Source organism: Notothenia coriiceps, unplaced genomic scaffold (genome assembly GCF_000735185.1).
Source record: "Notothenia coriiceps isolate Sejong01 unplaced genomic scaffold, NC01 NC01_scaffold00018249, whole genome shotgun sequence".
Lineage (NCBI taxonomy): Eukaryota > Metazoa > Chordata > Actinopteri > Perciformes > Nototheniidae > Notothenia > Notothenia coriiceps.
Window position 1 is genome coordinate 111,299 of NW_011350950.1, and position 16,705 is coordinate 128,003.

At 38.5% G+C, this 16,705-nt stretch overlaps 1 protein-coding gene across 1 annotated transcript; it reads left to right on the forward strand.

Moving 5' to 3' along the window:
- The first annotated feature begins 565 nt into the window (after window positions 1–565).
- pcdh20 (protocadherin 20) lies at window positions 566–5,225 on the forward strand. The gene is made up of 2 exons (XM_010777496.1): window positions 566–711; window positions 1,300–5,225. Exons 1-2 carry the CDS (start codon window positions 664–666, stop codon window positions 3,919–3,921), a joined length of 2,670 nt encoding a protein of 889 aa, XP_010775798.1. The 5' UTR covers window positions 566–663; the 3' UTR covers window positions 3,922–5,225.
- The last annotated feature ends 11,480 nt before the right edge of the window (window positions 5,226–16,705 follow it).

Genomic DNA, 16,705 nt, shown 5'->3' on the forward strand with positions numbered 1-16,705 from the left:
TCTATCTATCTATCTATCTATCTATCTATCTATCTATCTATGTATCTATGTATCTATGTATCTATCTATCCATCTATCTATCTATCTATAATTACATTTTGTAATCAATAGTCAAAGATGTCTCATTGGTTGATTGTGAAAAACATTATGCATGGTCATAGTATTATATATTTGTCTTAATTCATTCTGTGCAACGTTTTTCATCTGTGGTGTTTTTTAACTAAGGCTGGATTAAACTAATCTCCATGCTGTGGATATTTTACATCTCTGCCCTGTCTTCCGTGTCATGATAAGTTCACTTGGTAATCATATGCTTTCTATCTGCCACAGGAATACAAGGTATGCAGCTGCTTGTGACAACATGGGTGTGGAGAAAGTGCAGGTGCGTGTCGATGTGCTTTGAAAGCAACATGAAAGTGGAATCTGTGAACTCAAGTAGATTTCCCAGTGGCCATTGGCTCTCATTGGTTAGCATGCGGAGCTTATTTGCATATGGTGGGAGTGTCCTGAGCCAGCACTGGGATGAATGACTTGTTCAAGTCAGATAGCAATAAGGCATAGCACTCAGCTGAGGTCTGCGCTGCTCAATGCTCAAAATGCCTAAGTCACTGAAGCTGTCACTCTTGCTGCCATAAGTGGAAGGTACTGGACTAGGACATAAACATGTTCAACAGAAGACACCCCAGCCTTAGCAAAAGAGGAGTAATATGGGTAAGTTTTATAATAAATTATTCTAATGCCATAATTTACTTTAACACAACTATAAGTACCTTTTATAATACTGTGAATACTTTGCTTTATTATTAATGCTGATACATGACTAGCCCCTCTTACACTACACTGTATCATTTTTATTCTCATTTCCAATGTTATGGCTAAAACTTGCAAATAACCTTAAACTTTCAACAATGAAATGTCATGGATTTATTTGCTTAAATTATAGTCCTAATGAATCAAGTGTAATAATACAAATTAAAACCATTGTTGCAGTTCTGCAACTGCTAATATCGTTTTTATTACAAATGTCATAAGTCAAAGTCAATTTTAATGTACATTTTTCTGTGTGTTTGTACAGACAGAGAGATCGAAATAAACAACAATCCAACAATCCCGAATACAAAATACAATAATACAAATATACAAATATGTATAAATATGTATTTGTATACATATTTCTACATTTCTATTATTGTATTTTGCATTCGGGATTGTTGAATGTACACAGGAATATCTTATGTTCTCTATTATAATTTGTAACTTTTATTAAACTGTATTATCTTTAATTATCTTGTATTTCAGGGATTGTGGGTGATCTTGCTTTACACCAGCCCTCCTTCCTGTTTTGCAAATTTCAGCCAAGCAAAACTGCTGATCTATAAGATAAAGGAGGGATTACCAGGAGGAACCTTCATAGGTGCCATTGGAGAAGACTTACATTTGGATTTCACGGTGGAGCCCCCCTTTTTATTCAATCTTCCACAAAAGAAGGTCAATGGACAGTATGTGAACCTTAATAGCACGACCGGGCAGCTCTACACATCTGCTACAGAGATTGACAGGGAGACCCTCTGTCCTGACAACTCCGGGGGAAGGGGATGTGTCCTTTCACTGGATGTGTTTGTGTTGCCTCAGCAGCACTTCCAGCTTGTCAAAGTAAAGATATTTATAGAGGATGTGAATGACAACAGGCCTAAGTTTCCTGTGGATGAGATCTGTATGTCTGTCCCAGAAAACACTCACATCAATGCTCGGTTTGCGGTGGAGCATTCTGCAGTTGACCCGGACCTGGCTCCTTATGGAGTGCAGACCTACTGGCTTGTTAATGACTTTGGAATGTTCACACTTGATGTAGAGCAGAATGAGGGAGGCGAGCTGACTCCCTTCCTCATTGTGACTGAGGCTTTGGACAGAGAGACCCAGGCTGAATATATAACAGATATCATAGCAGAGGATGGTGGGACCCCTCCTCTTCTTGGAGCAGCTACTTTGAAAATTGTCATCACAGATGTGAATGATAACTGTCCCAAATTCAAAGAGTCACAAATGAATGTCACTCTGCATGGGAATACCACCAAAGGGGGACATTTGGCACGTCTGCATGCTTTTGACCCTGACCTTGGTGCTAATGCTCAGATCAGCTATGCTTACAGTGAACGTGTGCCAAGGGACACCAGGAGCTTGTTCCATTTGGACAGGATCACAGGAGTGATCAAGCTAGCTGGGAAGATAGACACCGGTACAGCCACGTTTTACAAACTTACCATTCTTGCCAATGGACCTGGTTGTATCCCTGCAGTTGCAACTGTTTCTGTCCATATCATCAAGGTTGTTACAGGACCCCCTGCAGTCATTCCCCGATACATTGCACCGGAAAATGATGGGGAGTTGACAATAAAGGAATCTGAGCCAGCCTTTTCTCCAATTGCTTTTTTTACTGTCAAAAATATTGATATTAACCAAAGAGTGGACTGTCATTTAGAAGGGACTGGTCCCTTCAGGCTTGGCCCTTATCAAACGTTGAAGAATGAATACCTGTTGGAAACTACAGAGCCTCTGGATTATGAGAAGACACAGGACTATGAGCTAATTGTGGTTGCTACGAGTTCTCAAGGGCTTGTCATCAAGACCTTCCTCAAGGTGCAAGTATTGGATGAGAATGATAATGCACCAGTGTTTCAGCAGGCTTTGGTGGAAGTATCTGTAGAAGAGAACAATCCGCCAAATACCTTTCTGACCCAGTTCCAAGCCACAGACCAGGACAGCGAAGGTCGAGGGGAAGTCATCTACCTTCTTGGAGGAGACGCCCCAGGGATCTTTGTGATAGATCGTGTGACAGGTGTCCTGACTGTTACCACATCGCTGGACCGTGAGGAGAAAGAGACATACCGTTTCATAGTGAGAGCCGTAGACCAGGGGACACCCAGGAGGGAGTCGCTTGCAACTGTGGTGGTGACTGTGCAAGACCGCAATGACAACAGTCCACGCTTCATCGATAAGGACTTCACGTTCTTTGTGCCAGAGAACTTCCCGGGGTATGGTGAGATCGGTGTCCTCTCTGTGACTGATGCCGATGCTGAGGAAAATGGTTGGGTGGCCCTGTCCATCCTCAATGGCAGCGACATCTTCTTGATAGACACAGGCAGAGGGGCACTGAGGGCCAAGACCTCACTGGACCGTGAGCAACAAGGGACATATCAGCTGTGGATAGAGGCCGTCGATGGTGGAGAGCCTGCTCTGTCCTGCGTTACTATGGTCACAGTGCTGTTGTTGGATGTAAATGACAACCCACCTATTGTCCTCTTCCCCCAGTCTAATCAGTCTTACATGCTGGTTTTACCCAATACACTACCAGGAACATCAATAACAGAAGTCTACGCTGTGGATAAGGATACAGGAATGAATGCTGTGATCGCCTATAGTATCATTAAGAGGAAAGGGGGAGAGCCAGGGTCATTTGCCATTGACCCAGAAACAGGAAATATCACATTAAAGAGGGAGCTTAGCAATCGGGGCCTCTACAGCCTTCTGGTGAAGGTCACTGATCATGGTCAGCCTGAACCGCTTTACTCAACAGTCATGGTTAACTTCTTTGTCAATGAAACAGTGAGCAACGAGAGCTACATCCAGAGCCTGCTGACCAGGGAGGCTGGGATTGAGGTAGAGGAGAGGCCCTGGTTTAAAGGCCAGATGACACAGGGGCCTGAGAGGTATGAGTTGTTCCCCTGTCAGCCTGTCCTTATTGCTCTTTCTGTGACATGTCTAGGACTTTTCTTCACAGTTGTTACTCTGACATCTTACATATGCTGTAAAAGATTTAAGAAGCAGCGAAAGAAAGGATCGGAAGTGGAGAGACCTTTGAAAAAGAAGAATGACTCGATTCAGGGTGTAAACAGAAAGCTCAGGCCGATATCTAACATCTGATTTTGTTGTCCACACATCCAAAAACACCACTGTTTACATGAATGTTTACAAATCTCACTGTGAGAAGTGTAGTTCTAACATGAAGTTGCTCTTTTTGCTTTTGCTATATTATTGTTATTACTGCACTGTGAAGTTTGATTTATATGCCATTGGTTCCTGTCCTAGGCCATACAGTCCCATTCACTTTTCCATGTTTTATTATATCTATAAAACATGACACTTAACAAGACGTGGAGTGTCAAAAAAAGTAAGAAATTAATCATTATTAGCATCAGAGAAATAATAGCTTTATTTCAAAGTCAAAAGAGCAATTCATTGAAGAAAACTGAATATAAAGTCTTGTGTAAATATTGTAATATTTTAAATTTTATATCAAACTTTTGCAATGCACGAGAAAGGCAAAGGACAATTTAAGGCACAAAACTGTTGTCGTTCTCCACTGTTGTTTTAGAAAAATTGCATTTTTAATCTGGAATTGGTACAGAAAAGGTTAGTCAGATGTATGACTATATTCAAGGCGTTGTATTTTGTTATATTTAAAGAACTCACTGCGTCAATATACAGTACATCAAGCTCTATAACTGTAACACATTATGCACAAATGCTATAAGCAGTCATTTTTAAAACTAAAAACTGTGGATTAAAAAAAAAAGATCTCAACTTAATTCCCACTTAATAGTTTTGCAATATATTTAAATGCATTAAGAGATGTACTGTATGTATAAAATAATATATGAGTTATTTTCCATTTGATGATTTTGAAAGCTCCAGAAAAGTTGGATTTGAGTTATGATTTCTCTCCTATCTAAAGCTGTATGAGATTGATGGTTAGTAACCGGATGCCCTACTTTCTGTGAAGGTCCACAGTAGTTACTGACCACACATGTGAAACCTTTAAATGTTTGGGTCTGCAAAAAATTTCATATTTTTACAAGGCTGAACAAATTTGGATGTCCAAACGATTCTCTTTCACAAATCTGATTTAAATTTGATTATTTTCTTAATGCAATCATGCAATAATGCAAATCTCAATGTGTCTGTGAAAACATGCTTGTGTTTGTGAAAGAAAATCTAAGTAATTATTAAAGATACTTTATTTTTTTATAATGCTCTGGATCCTATATTGTATTGATATCACTTACTTTTACATATTTCCACATGTATGTGTTTGGGAGCTCTTTGTGAAATTAAGTAAAGATTAAAGGCACAATCCATTATATTCCTAACTCTAAGGTTGATTGACAGGCTGTTTAATGCACAGTCAAACACTGGACAACAACTAATTATAATAAATATATCTTATAATAGGTCCCCTATTATACTGTTTTTTATCAATATACTATAGTTCTCAGTTATATACAAAACATAATCCCCTCTGTTTCAGCCCTGTTTCAAAAGTGCTGATTCTCTGTATGTTACTTTAGATGAAAATAAGGAGCCACTCCCCACGCCCCTCTGAGAGATATTTGGTTAAAAAAAAACACAATGGTGCTCAAGGAGGAGATTCAGGTGATAAGGTGGGGGGGGGTTACCTTGGTTGGTGATTGGCTAATGGTTACACAAGCCAAAAATAAGTTATGACATCATGAAGTGGCCAAAATCTGATCAGCTCATTTTCAGACATGTTTTTATATAAATGGATCAGGACAAAAAGTGAATAAATCTTTTTTCCTGAAACTTTCAGAATCTCTTTACACAGAGGGTACACATGTTTATGTATAAAAGACATGAAAAAGTGGATTTTGCAAAATAGGTGACCTTTAAAATGCTTTGAAAATGCTTTGCATAAGGCTAAGTTTAAGAATATTGATTACATTTGACACAAACATAACATTGTGATTTTCAAGTTTTTGTTCAAATTCTATAATTGTGTATGTGAATACATAACATGTACAGTAAATGGTCAAAGTAAGACTGATTGGTTAACACCATATAATGAAAAATATCAATGAGAACCTCTTTGAGTAGTGTATGTGTTAGAAAAATATCACTCGTCACCTGCTTGGTCTTCAATATCAGGATACATGTATTTATTATCCTTGCAAGAATGGAAGTAGTCATCACACACAGAGCTGCGTGGGACAAATAGTTCCCAGAGTAGAGTCCTTGATACGCTTATATACAAGAGAGTGTTACAGTCAACAAGTCATGGAAGAATACTGGTTCAAAGCAGTATTCTGACATTAGTAAAGATTATCTAAGGCCTGCGTAAGCAATAAACATGGCAGTCATAAGCCTATTTCTCTAGGGCAGTGACCATCAAGTGGTGGCCCGCCAGACATTCTGATTCGGCCCGCACAACGGGAGTGACTGTGGCGTTAGTGCGTTCGCCCCCCACTCATGTCCCCTCGAGTTACACGGGTTCGAGTCCCACACTCGTCAAAAAACGTTGTTGTGTCCTTGATCAAGACACTACATTCCCAAAGGTGCTGTATAGGTGATATATATTTATATATATATATATGTATATATATATATATATATATATAAAGGTGATGATTACTTTCATAAACAATTATTTAGAAAAATATGAGGAGAATGTTTATGTTTAATTTGTGTATGGTTCGTTCTTTGGTTTTTCTGTTTCAAAACTGAATAGGAAAAACTAAAAACCGGTATTGTTTTTTTTAAACAACACCGTTGTTTTAAAACCGAAACGGAAGAACGGAAAAACGGAAAACCAAAAAAACAACCTTATTCTGTTTTTAAACCAAAACGGGTTAACAAGAAAGTTACCAGTTCGCCAAGGAGGAAGTGGAGCACACAGGAGACAACCGTTTCATTGCAGACTGTTATGTTTATGTGGGGAAATGGTAGCGCATACATTATTTGAGATATGCGTGCCTGGCAAACAANGCACACAGGAGACAACTGTTTCATTGCAGACTGTTATGTTTGGTGAAATGGCAGCGCATACATTATTTGAGATATATTTCGACAGCATTTAGCACTACATCGAGATTAAGATTAAACTTTCATTTGGGAACACACACTTATACCTATGGAGTTGGCCAGATGTGTGTAAATTACTGTTCATTGTAATCTGAAAACAAATGCCGGTGTCAGACAGACACAAACACACCGAACACACACGCATACATACACACATACACACATATACACACACACACACACACACACACACACACACACACACACACACACACACACACACACACACACACACACACACACACACACTCCATGCGCCCTGGTGACCGGACATCTCCTTCATAAAACTAGTAATAGGGGGAATAATCGGGCAGTGTGAAACAAAACAATTTTCTTATATCCTGCAACCGTTTCCCACCAATCAGGACACGGTATTAATAACAAAGTTGATTCCTTTCCCTGCCAATCAGGACTGCTTTCAGTTTTATTACCCCGGATACAGGCTTGTAAAAAAAAAGATTAAGTGAACATATTAAACAATTATATATAAATATGTATATATATATATATATATATATAATTGATTATGATTTATATATAAATATATATGTATATATATGTATAAATCTCTGGCCCCCGAAAGTGTCTCTTGGATTAATGTTGGCCAAATGTAGTTGGTGTACCCTGCTCTAGGGGCTGTGTCATCATGCCAATCTTAGGAACTTAGCTATCATAACTTCAACACGGTGTCTCATGAGCATCATCCATGTAGTTATACATCCGGCTAGGTACACAGCGGGCCTTTGTTATCACGTGCTACTCTGATATTAGAAGAATATATTCACTATTTTCCCAACAGTATGAATAATTAGATATTTAATTAGTCAAATTGAGTCATGTTTAGATTGCATCATCTTTAGACAAGATTACATCTGGTGTATGAATTAACTTCTACATTGAAGCTCAGAGCAAGATGAAACATATAAAGATCAAAAGCCTGAGAGCCTGTGTTGTTGCTGTCATCACCTGCGTAGGTCAGAGCTGGTGAGGAAACACACAGAGTCCCAAAGACACTGTGCTGCCTGTTGGCTATACGGATGCTTCGGTCTGCTACATTTCAGGATCAATTCTATTTATTCCAAGCAATATTTCTCACCTTTCTTGAGTGGCATCGGCCATTACTGTACTATTAATACAGCAACAACATTTGTAAAATATCACCCATGAAATTTTGGAAATGGTTTTAATAAAACAGATTAATTAATACTGTAGTGCTTTGTGCTCCACGAAGCTCATGATACTCCGCCCCCTGCCTATGTGCTTGCTATGAAAGCTGTGTGGACAGAAAGGCTTAAGCACTTTTTGTATTCCTGTTAATCACGCACACTCCCAAGTGAGGAACTCAGTTGTATTATGTTTCCTTTTAAACCTGTTTGACTCAGGTAAGACTTACATAATAGGAAACATGCCAACAAACCTGTGCTGAGAATGTGTTCACACAAGCAGCTTCTGAAGTTATAATCATCATTTCTGGACAGAAGCATGTCATGTAAGCACAGAGAGCACATCAGGAGCTAGAAGCAGCTCAGCCTAATCCTCAGTAATCACCTCTGGCGGAACTGTGCATTACACAAATAGGCTTAAAGATAATAATCATACATATGCACACAGTTACGTCCCTTGTGGCAGGTAAAAAACGTAGTGCTGTAATACCACAAAAATAATGTAAAAGCCATTTCATAGAATGGGTAACTTGTGTAGCTGTCTTACATTGTTCATTCAAAATCACAAACATTTATTGGAAGAGCAGTTTGCCACGCAATATGTTTAACATCTTTAACAGGTTCAAAAGGGCCCTTATTTTTACGTCATTATGTTTGAGATTAATACAACAAGCGTGTTTATACCAACAATATGTGTGTTTGTGTGTGTAACGAAGATAAAAAGAAAGACAGAGAGAGAGAGATGGAGATAAACAGATATTACTTTTTCGAACAAACACTGTCAGCAGAAAGTTCAATTCATGGGTGTTGCTGCATTGTGTTGCAATCTGTCCGTGTAAGATACTTTTCTTATAGACTAGTAAAACATTTCGAAAATGTTCTGAAAGTTTGCCCTATTGTCGCAGCTCAATTCAGTGATGAGAATGATAGTTTTGGATCAAAGATAAAGGTGGATAGTCTTGCTACACCTTCAATGTGAGTGAAAGTATCAGAACATTTTGTGTAAAATATGTATTTCAGTATTTCACTTTTGGTTTCTTTGGAGACAGGTTGAAAAACCCGTCCCCAAAGAATCCTTTGGCCCGCTTGGTGCTATGTCATGATCAAACTTCCTAGGTGGTGCATTCCATTTCTGCCTACAATAAATAAGTCAGCTGCCCAGGCAATGTTTTTTTGCAGCCAAGTGACACAACACACGAGATGGTTTCGCTAAAATTGTACATGTATTTTTTTACACTGAGCAAACAATTACAGCATATGATTAATTGCAATAATAACAATGGAGGTTTGATTCTACTGTATCACCTTTCTCTTTTACCCATTCAGGCTCTTTCCACTAGTAATTTTCCAACAGCATGTTGAGACAGGAAACACATAACACTCACACAGGCCTTTAGGCCTATTATGGCTTCCCCACAGCTGTTATGATGATAGAGTATGCTCCCGAGTGAAATAACATTCAAAGTTGCTGGTTAATAAATGTAAAGGTTTGATCATAACATCACATTTCATGTGCACAGATCCACATATTTAACATTCACTATTAAATAATAAGCCTTATTTCAACAATGAATGATATGTCATTTGTTCTGTTACTAGTAATTGGAGCTCTGAATTTAAGGAAACATCATTATGGTTACATTTGTTGTTGTTGATATTGGACTGCTAGCAGTGCTGTGACACTATACTTGAGCTCAAGGTTAGCAACAGTGAGCAAACATATATCAATAATAATGTCAACATTCTGATGTAGTTATATTGACCATGTTTACCATCTTAGTTTAGCATGTTAGCAAGCATCATAGCATCTAGGCAACTTAGCACTAAACGAACAGTTCAGCTAAAGATAATGGACATTCTATTCTTATTCTTAAACAAGATGGGGAAATTAATTTTTTTACCATATAATGCCAAAAAATAAATTTTAAAAAGGCAGTACCACATTTTAAGGACATTTATCCAATAGTTTTGATATTTCAGTCTATTTCAGACCATATCCACGTAAGTGGTTTATCTGTACAGACTGCTGAAATATAAATCTGCTGCTTTTGTCAGCAACCCTAGCAATTTGCTCTGCAGTCAGTAAATCCAGATCCGACTGTACAGTATCAAATAGCAATTTGATCTATATGTTCCACTTTCCAACATGATCCTCCCAATGACCCCAACAGTAATTGTTTTTAACCTTCAAGGGTGTCATTTAGAAATCTATCTCATTACGTAAACCCTGCTCTGATTTTCACGTGGCTAGTAGCAGCTGCAAGGGGGGGTCACCCAGACAGAGACCCTTCACAGCTTTTCTACATGGCTGATCACCTCCTGTTGCAGTAATCCTGCTGACAGCCAGTCTTGAGACCAGTGCAGAATGGACAGTGGAGGGGTTACTTGGCTTCAATCTGCTTCGTGAACCCTTTGTAACCGCAGGGATTAGCGTCCTTTACTTCCTACAACATGCAGGTTATTAAAAATACATCATTAAGAATGAAGGACATCATACATTTGGGCCTGCACAAATGTAATGCTAACTGAAGCTGGATTCCACATATGTCTTGAATTTGTCTTGCAGACGTTTTTTGTTAAACACGCACAGATAGAAATGGCCTGCAGTTAGCTCAACCATTGCAGCCTCCCGTTCCCCCATCTCTCCCCCCCTCCCCCCCAGGAAAGTGTATCTGAAATTACATTAAATTCTTAATGGTGTAGACAGCAAGTAATTACCATCAGTCACAGCCCGATCACATTTCCAGATTGGCTTTATTGTAATGTCCCAGCCTTGAAATCAAACAAATAAAGACACAATAAGAGGCCCAGATTGGGTTACACAGGTCTGCAGAATAGGAGAGGGTACATTTCGCAAGTTATGACATCAAATACAACACCCGCCCGACCCCCTCCTCCTGGTCCCACGCACACGCATTGTTCACCATCTTTAATAATGCATCTTCATATACTCCTGCTAAAAATCACTGCCTTTGATCTAAAACATCTTTCATTTTCTCTAATGAAACAAAATATAATCCAATCCCACTCTTTTGATCCTGCTGTGGATTACGTTACTAATTTCTTTTTTTCCTCCATCCATGTTTCTCTGAGTTTCATCTCAGCTAAACACAGAGGGGCTTCCAGGGAATTAGCTGCAGCAATGTTTTTCGGAGAATTTTGTTTTGCCCCACAATGACGAACAGTTGAATACCATCGGGTCCTACCACTGTATTTATCCTCCTATCCTGTTTTTTTTTCAATTTTCTTGACCTTTTTGTAGTCGTAAACAATGGAAGTTCTACTCCAGACATGCAGGTTTTGACTTAATTTTCCCCTGTAAAATTTTCAGACATTTAACACATGATTGAGAAAATAAATAGGCAGCACCTTTTTGATATTGTTTTTACTATTGTGTTAAAAACGATTGTATATTTTATTGTATATTGTTTTATCTAATGCGTTTAGCTTTGGGTTCCATACATATGACCTTTATGTCTTTTGTTAGAATTTATTATTTTCGGGGAAAAAGTCCCCTTCAATTTAATTATTGTTTTTTGTTGATACATTGTTTTTATCAAGATGACACTGACAACTGGAAAAGGTGCTTTCTAAAGTTATTTGAAGAACATGAATGTGATAGTGATGAAAATATTAGGAAATCCCTCCTATAAAAGTAGGGCGTGCACATGTCAGGCCACTTTCCTCTGGAGAATGTGATTCCACACCCTGACATGTACAAACACCAAAAATACTGACATGGCTGGCATAATGCCTTGCCAGTTATACAAGATCCTTTTCACAACATGTCATTAAAACCCTTGTTCTTTCCTTTCTTGGAATTTTCCTCAGCCCCAAATCCCAAGTATATACTAGGAAGTTTTGCCATCTTTACAGCAAACACAATCCATGGTTAGACCTCAGATGAAAATAATATACACCCAGTGTTTCCCCTACCAACGGAGCCCACGCCCCCCCTGAAATTCTAGCTGTTTAAAAAAAAAAAATATTATAATTTCTTATAAAAAAAAATAAACGCTTTCATTTCAAGTTGTGAGTTTAGTGTTTTCGATCCTAAGAAACACCGATGCATTAATCAATAACAATAATCCACAGCAACTCTCTGCTCCAGAGGATTTAAAAAAAAAAAAATCCCAATGCCACCCGCCTCTGGCTCAGGCAGCACCCCCCAAAACCAGTAAACCTAGGGGAAACACTGACTATGATACTCTCGCATCTGTCTTTGTGCAATAGCTGAAAATGCTAACGTCAACCTAATGACACAAAGACTGTGCCGCTAAAGCCTTTCTTCAACCTGACAATATAAAAGTGCATACTCCCTCTCTCTTCATCAAGCCTTGTTACCTTTAATTGTGCCCTCAATCCGTTACCCTAGCTCCTCTCTTGACTGAGGATGCTCATCAAACCAGCATCATCAATTATCCCAATCCAGCAGATGTCATGAATCACATTATCCAAATGTCCCTTTTACTAAAAAAGTGTTTTGGGTCCCAAAGGCCTGGAGGAGTGCCCATTATAATAAACTGCACTCATTGAGTTGCTCAAGCACTCCACTTCAACACAGACGCTCTTCTCTTCAGTCCTCTTCCTCCTGGACCTGTTACACTTCCTCCAAGACGATCCGCCAGATGGTCCTCTCCGTCCGCGGTATCCCCAATGTACGGCAAAATATTGAAACGCCTACACTGTCACTGCCTCTTCCGAAACTTTATTTCAAAACAATAGTTGCTGCACGTTGTTTTGAAAAGATCCTACTTAAACTGTTTGCTCCAGGTTTCAGTTTTTTCAGATCTTGACAGAAGTTGCCAAAGCACTGAACGCCAACATTTACATGTAAACAACTTAATATAGCAAAACGGTATGAATTGGGATAAAAACATAAACCGAGGGCACACTGGTAGGAAAAGGGTAAAGGTCATGCCCTGGACTTCCTGTAGCGCCAGCTCGATGGTCGAGAGAAAACACACAGAGAGGGTTGATTTTGAGGGATAGTATGAACCTCACCTCCTTTATGTGTAGTACATGTAAACAGCGTATTAGGAACCTTGATAAAACGGTATCCCTGTTTTGAAAAACCTGAACTTGCTACCTAGCCCAAATGGAAATCTGAATACCGTGTTATGTAAACAGCTTATTCAAGTTTAACATCCTTCTCTGACATGTTTGCAGGTGAATCAAGGGTATAAAATGCAAATAAAAGTATCTAGTATAAACCCAACATACCTGGTTAATTTCTGGCAGTGGACTTTTGTTGCAAGTACCACAATAAACTATATTTCAAGTCAACTCGAGATACTTGAAAAATGTGGCTCTCCGCACGTCAGATTTCTACCCAGTCAAAGAAACAAAAAGGTATGTGCCTTGGTCATCGTAATTAAGATCAAATTAACCTTGTACAAAAATTGACAAATGTGTCTAGACAAGCCTCCCCCAATCTGCAATTGTATTCACAAAACAGTGACGAAGGAGACAGTACAAAGCATAATGGGCATATTAAATCAGGAGGAAAGAGTCTTCCTCTAAAATAAGTTTTAACAGGAAGTTGCAGTTTCCCCTATTACTCCAAGTGTACATGGTTAGTTTCATAAGTGGGTAACATTCAGTGGGATATGTGGTTGCCTACAGGAAATATCTTATTATTCCATCTCTACAAGATAAGTTGAATCAGTTAGTCTTAAAATAGCATGCGGGTCACAAATGTGCTTTGGATATTAGTATTTAATTACATAGTGGAGTCTTATCTCCAGGAATGTATGCCACCTGAAACTCTTCCCCTCCATTGACATCCTTAATAACCCATTTTACTCGCACCCCCCTTCATGTTTTGTCAATACGAGCTTCAAAGCCAGGAAACCTCACTGTCCATATGAGAATGGTTTTAGGAAGGCCCTGAGGTCAGTTACACAGCAACAGCCAGGACTGTGGGAATGTGAAGCTTTCCACAAACAAAGTCTAAGATACCCCTCATCTTTCTCTCTCCAGGCCCTGCGGCAACCATCTCAGCCAGAGACATTATATTTCATCACACTGGTCCATGTGAACGGAAAATATACCATTCTTGTCTCAATATTGTCAGCCATAGCTTTCTGTAATCTTCACTTAGTGACAGAGCCTCAACAAATATGTCCCACACAACGTCATACAATGAACTGAAGGGTTATTCATAGAGCATTTTGACTCGTGTGCTAATTTAAAACAAATCTTGTAGCTGCTTGGTTTGAAAATAACAAACAGCCTTTTCTATTCATCACAACGCGATACAAAATGATGAATTAATGTACCATTACCAGACCAACAGTAATGAGAATGTAAATGCAGTTAGGCCATAGCTACAATATTATTTTACATCAGATAAAAAGGGAAAAGGTTCCCCCACTTACAATAGATTCCCAATTCAACCTGTTAGTTCTCTTGTTTTTTCACACTACCGAATAATTCCTCAAGTGGTGGTCACCAAACAACTGTAGTGATCTAATCTTTTGATGTACATCTAATTACTGCTTTCTCAAGACAAAAAGGAGAAACAGAAAAGACTGAACTCCAGAAAACATAGCTGTTCTTTAAATGTAATAAACAAAATGTATTTGGCAACTGTGACTAACATGTCGTCCTCATCAGACCTCTTCTATAATCTCTTCTAAGAACAAGAGACACAATATGACACTTAATTGCACTAAAGTATTCATTCCAGTTGATGCTAGGGAACAACAACACTTAACCTTGTTATCTCATTTTGATAAATAGTCAATTCTATTGTGTTTTTAATTTAATTATGGTAGGAGGTCAGAGCTGATTGAAACAACAATATTAAACCTCGAACAAAACGGTGTAGTGTCTAGAAAACGTACAACGTCGCCTATACAAACCAATATAAAAGCGCGGAGACAAATCCCATGTTAAAGCTTGGTGTGAACATCTTAAATTGACACCATGTCAGAAAAATGTTGACCTCGACCTATGGTTTTATATTAAAACTGCAGAAGGTTTGACATTATACATGAAGGGAAAGCTTTGTTGGAGCCGTTGCAGATCTAAATTGATAAGTAAACAGTAGAGCATCTATTCGGTCTATTCACCGAGTGTAAATAGTGGATGTCTGTGGTTAGGCTTTGGGCGTCACATGGATCTTTACAGTTACGCTTGTGTAATCCCTTTGATATAAAAACAGTACAACAATTTTGGGCCCCAAATATGTTGTTTCAAGACATGACTCTTGTATCACATAAAAAGAGACGAATCTAGAGAAAACTGACATCGGTATTTCTTTATTTCCGTCTTTTCTTATCACTTTCATACTGATCATTGTGTAACCTACACCTTTTACCATGGTGTTGATGTCACAGACATCAATTGTGGTATTGACCAAGGGACAGATGTTCCTTTTCTGCTATCTCCTCAAGGACAGAATCAGACCTGAGAGGTCAAGTGAATTGAGTTAACTAGCAGGTAGGGCGGAGAGCGATATACTCTACTGGAGAGGAAACAAGAGCCATGTCAACAACGCCTCTCAAACGGACACACTGAAGTAGGTTAACCCTGTGCTGGCCGTGTCAATGTGTCATTTGACAAGACTTTACAACCCTCCTCCTGAACTTGGTTTAACAATGGTTAGACAACATTTGTGTGAAATGTTTTATCTGTGAGGGGTGGTAATGTGTCTCAATGTTAGTAATGTTTAAATTGAACTTAAACTTAACTGACTGAAAGACTTGAAGAGAAGCACAAGTGAAATATGCCATATATAAGAGAAAATAGGTTGTGAAGAGAAGTGAAACAGAAACTTTATTTTTGTACTTATGTAAAGTAATCCTCATGTTTAGCAACAATTTGTTATGAACAGCTCCAGACTTGAGTTTGTGTGAACACACGCCTACAGGTTTGGCTAACCTTAGACACGAAGCGATGAGGTCAAACTCCGGTTAAAAGTGAGTGGGCTCTGGCATTAAACTGTTTATGTGTAGCACATGTAAACAGCGTATTAGGAACCTTGATAAAACGGTATCCCTGTTTTGAAAAGCCTGAATTTGCTACCTAGCACAAATGGAAATCTGAATACCGTGTTATGTAAACAGCTTATTCAGGTTTAACATCATTCTCTGTCATGTTTGCTGGTGAATCTTTTACTAAGTTAGTCAATAAAACAAAGATGACGTTGGGATGTTGAAAAACCTAGGTTCTACTTGACACTTAAAAAGCCCAGTCAGAAATTACAGATATTCTTAACATCAACAAACAGAACAACATCCTCAGCAAGGAGAAAATAAGGTGATCGTTTTAGAAACGTGTGCAAATGACGTATGTAATCAGGTTTTTCAATGCTCTTATGTCAATATCCTTATTCTCTAAAACCAGGAAGAGACATGCTACTAAAATAATACCGTTTCTAACATATTTGACCACATATTTGTATTGATTAGCATAGGCAGGAAATATTAAAAGCACCCCTATTATACACCAACCATCAGTTCAACATCCAAACAAACTTCTTAAATGATTCAGTAAATTCATCATATTTCAACAAAGACTGGGTAACAAACTTTGTGAAGGATTCAGTTGAGGACTGTTGTTGCAGACTGGATTGCTTTTGACGATGTGTAACTATAAAACATAATAACACAGTAAAGATAGGTACAGATTGTTGGGCCTATCTAACAATCAGCTACCCACTT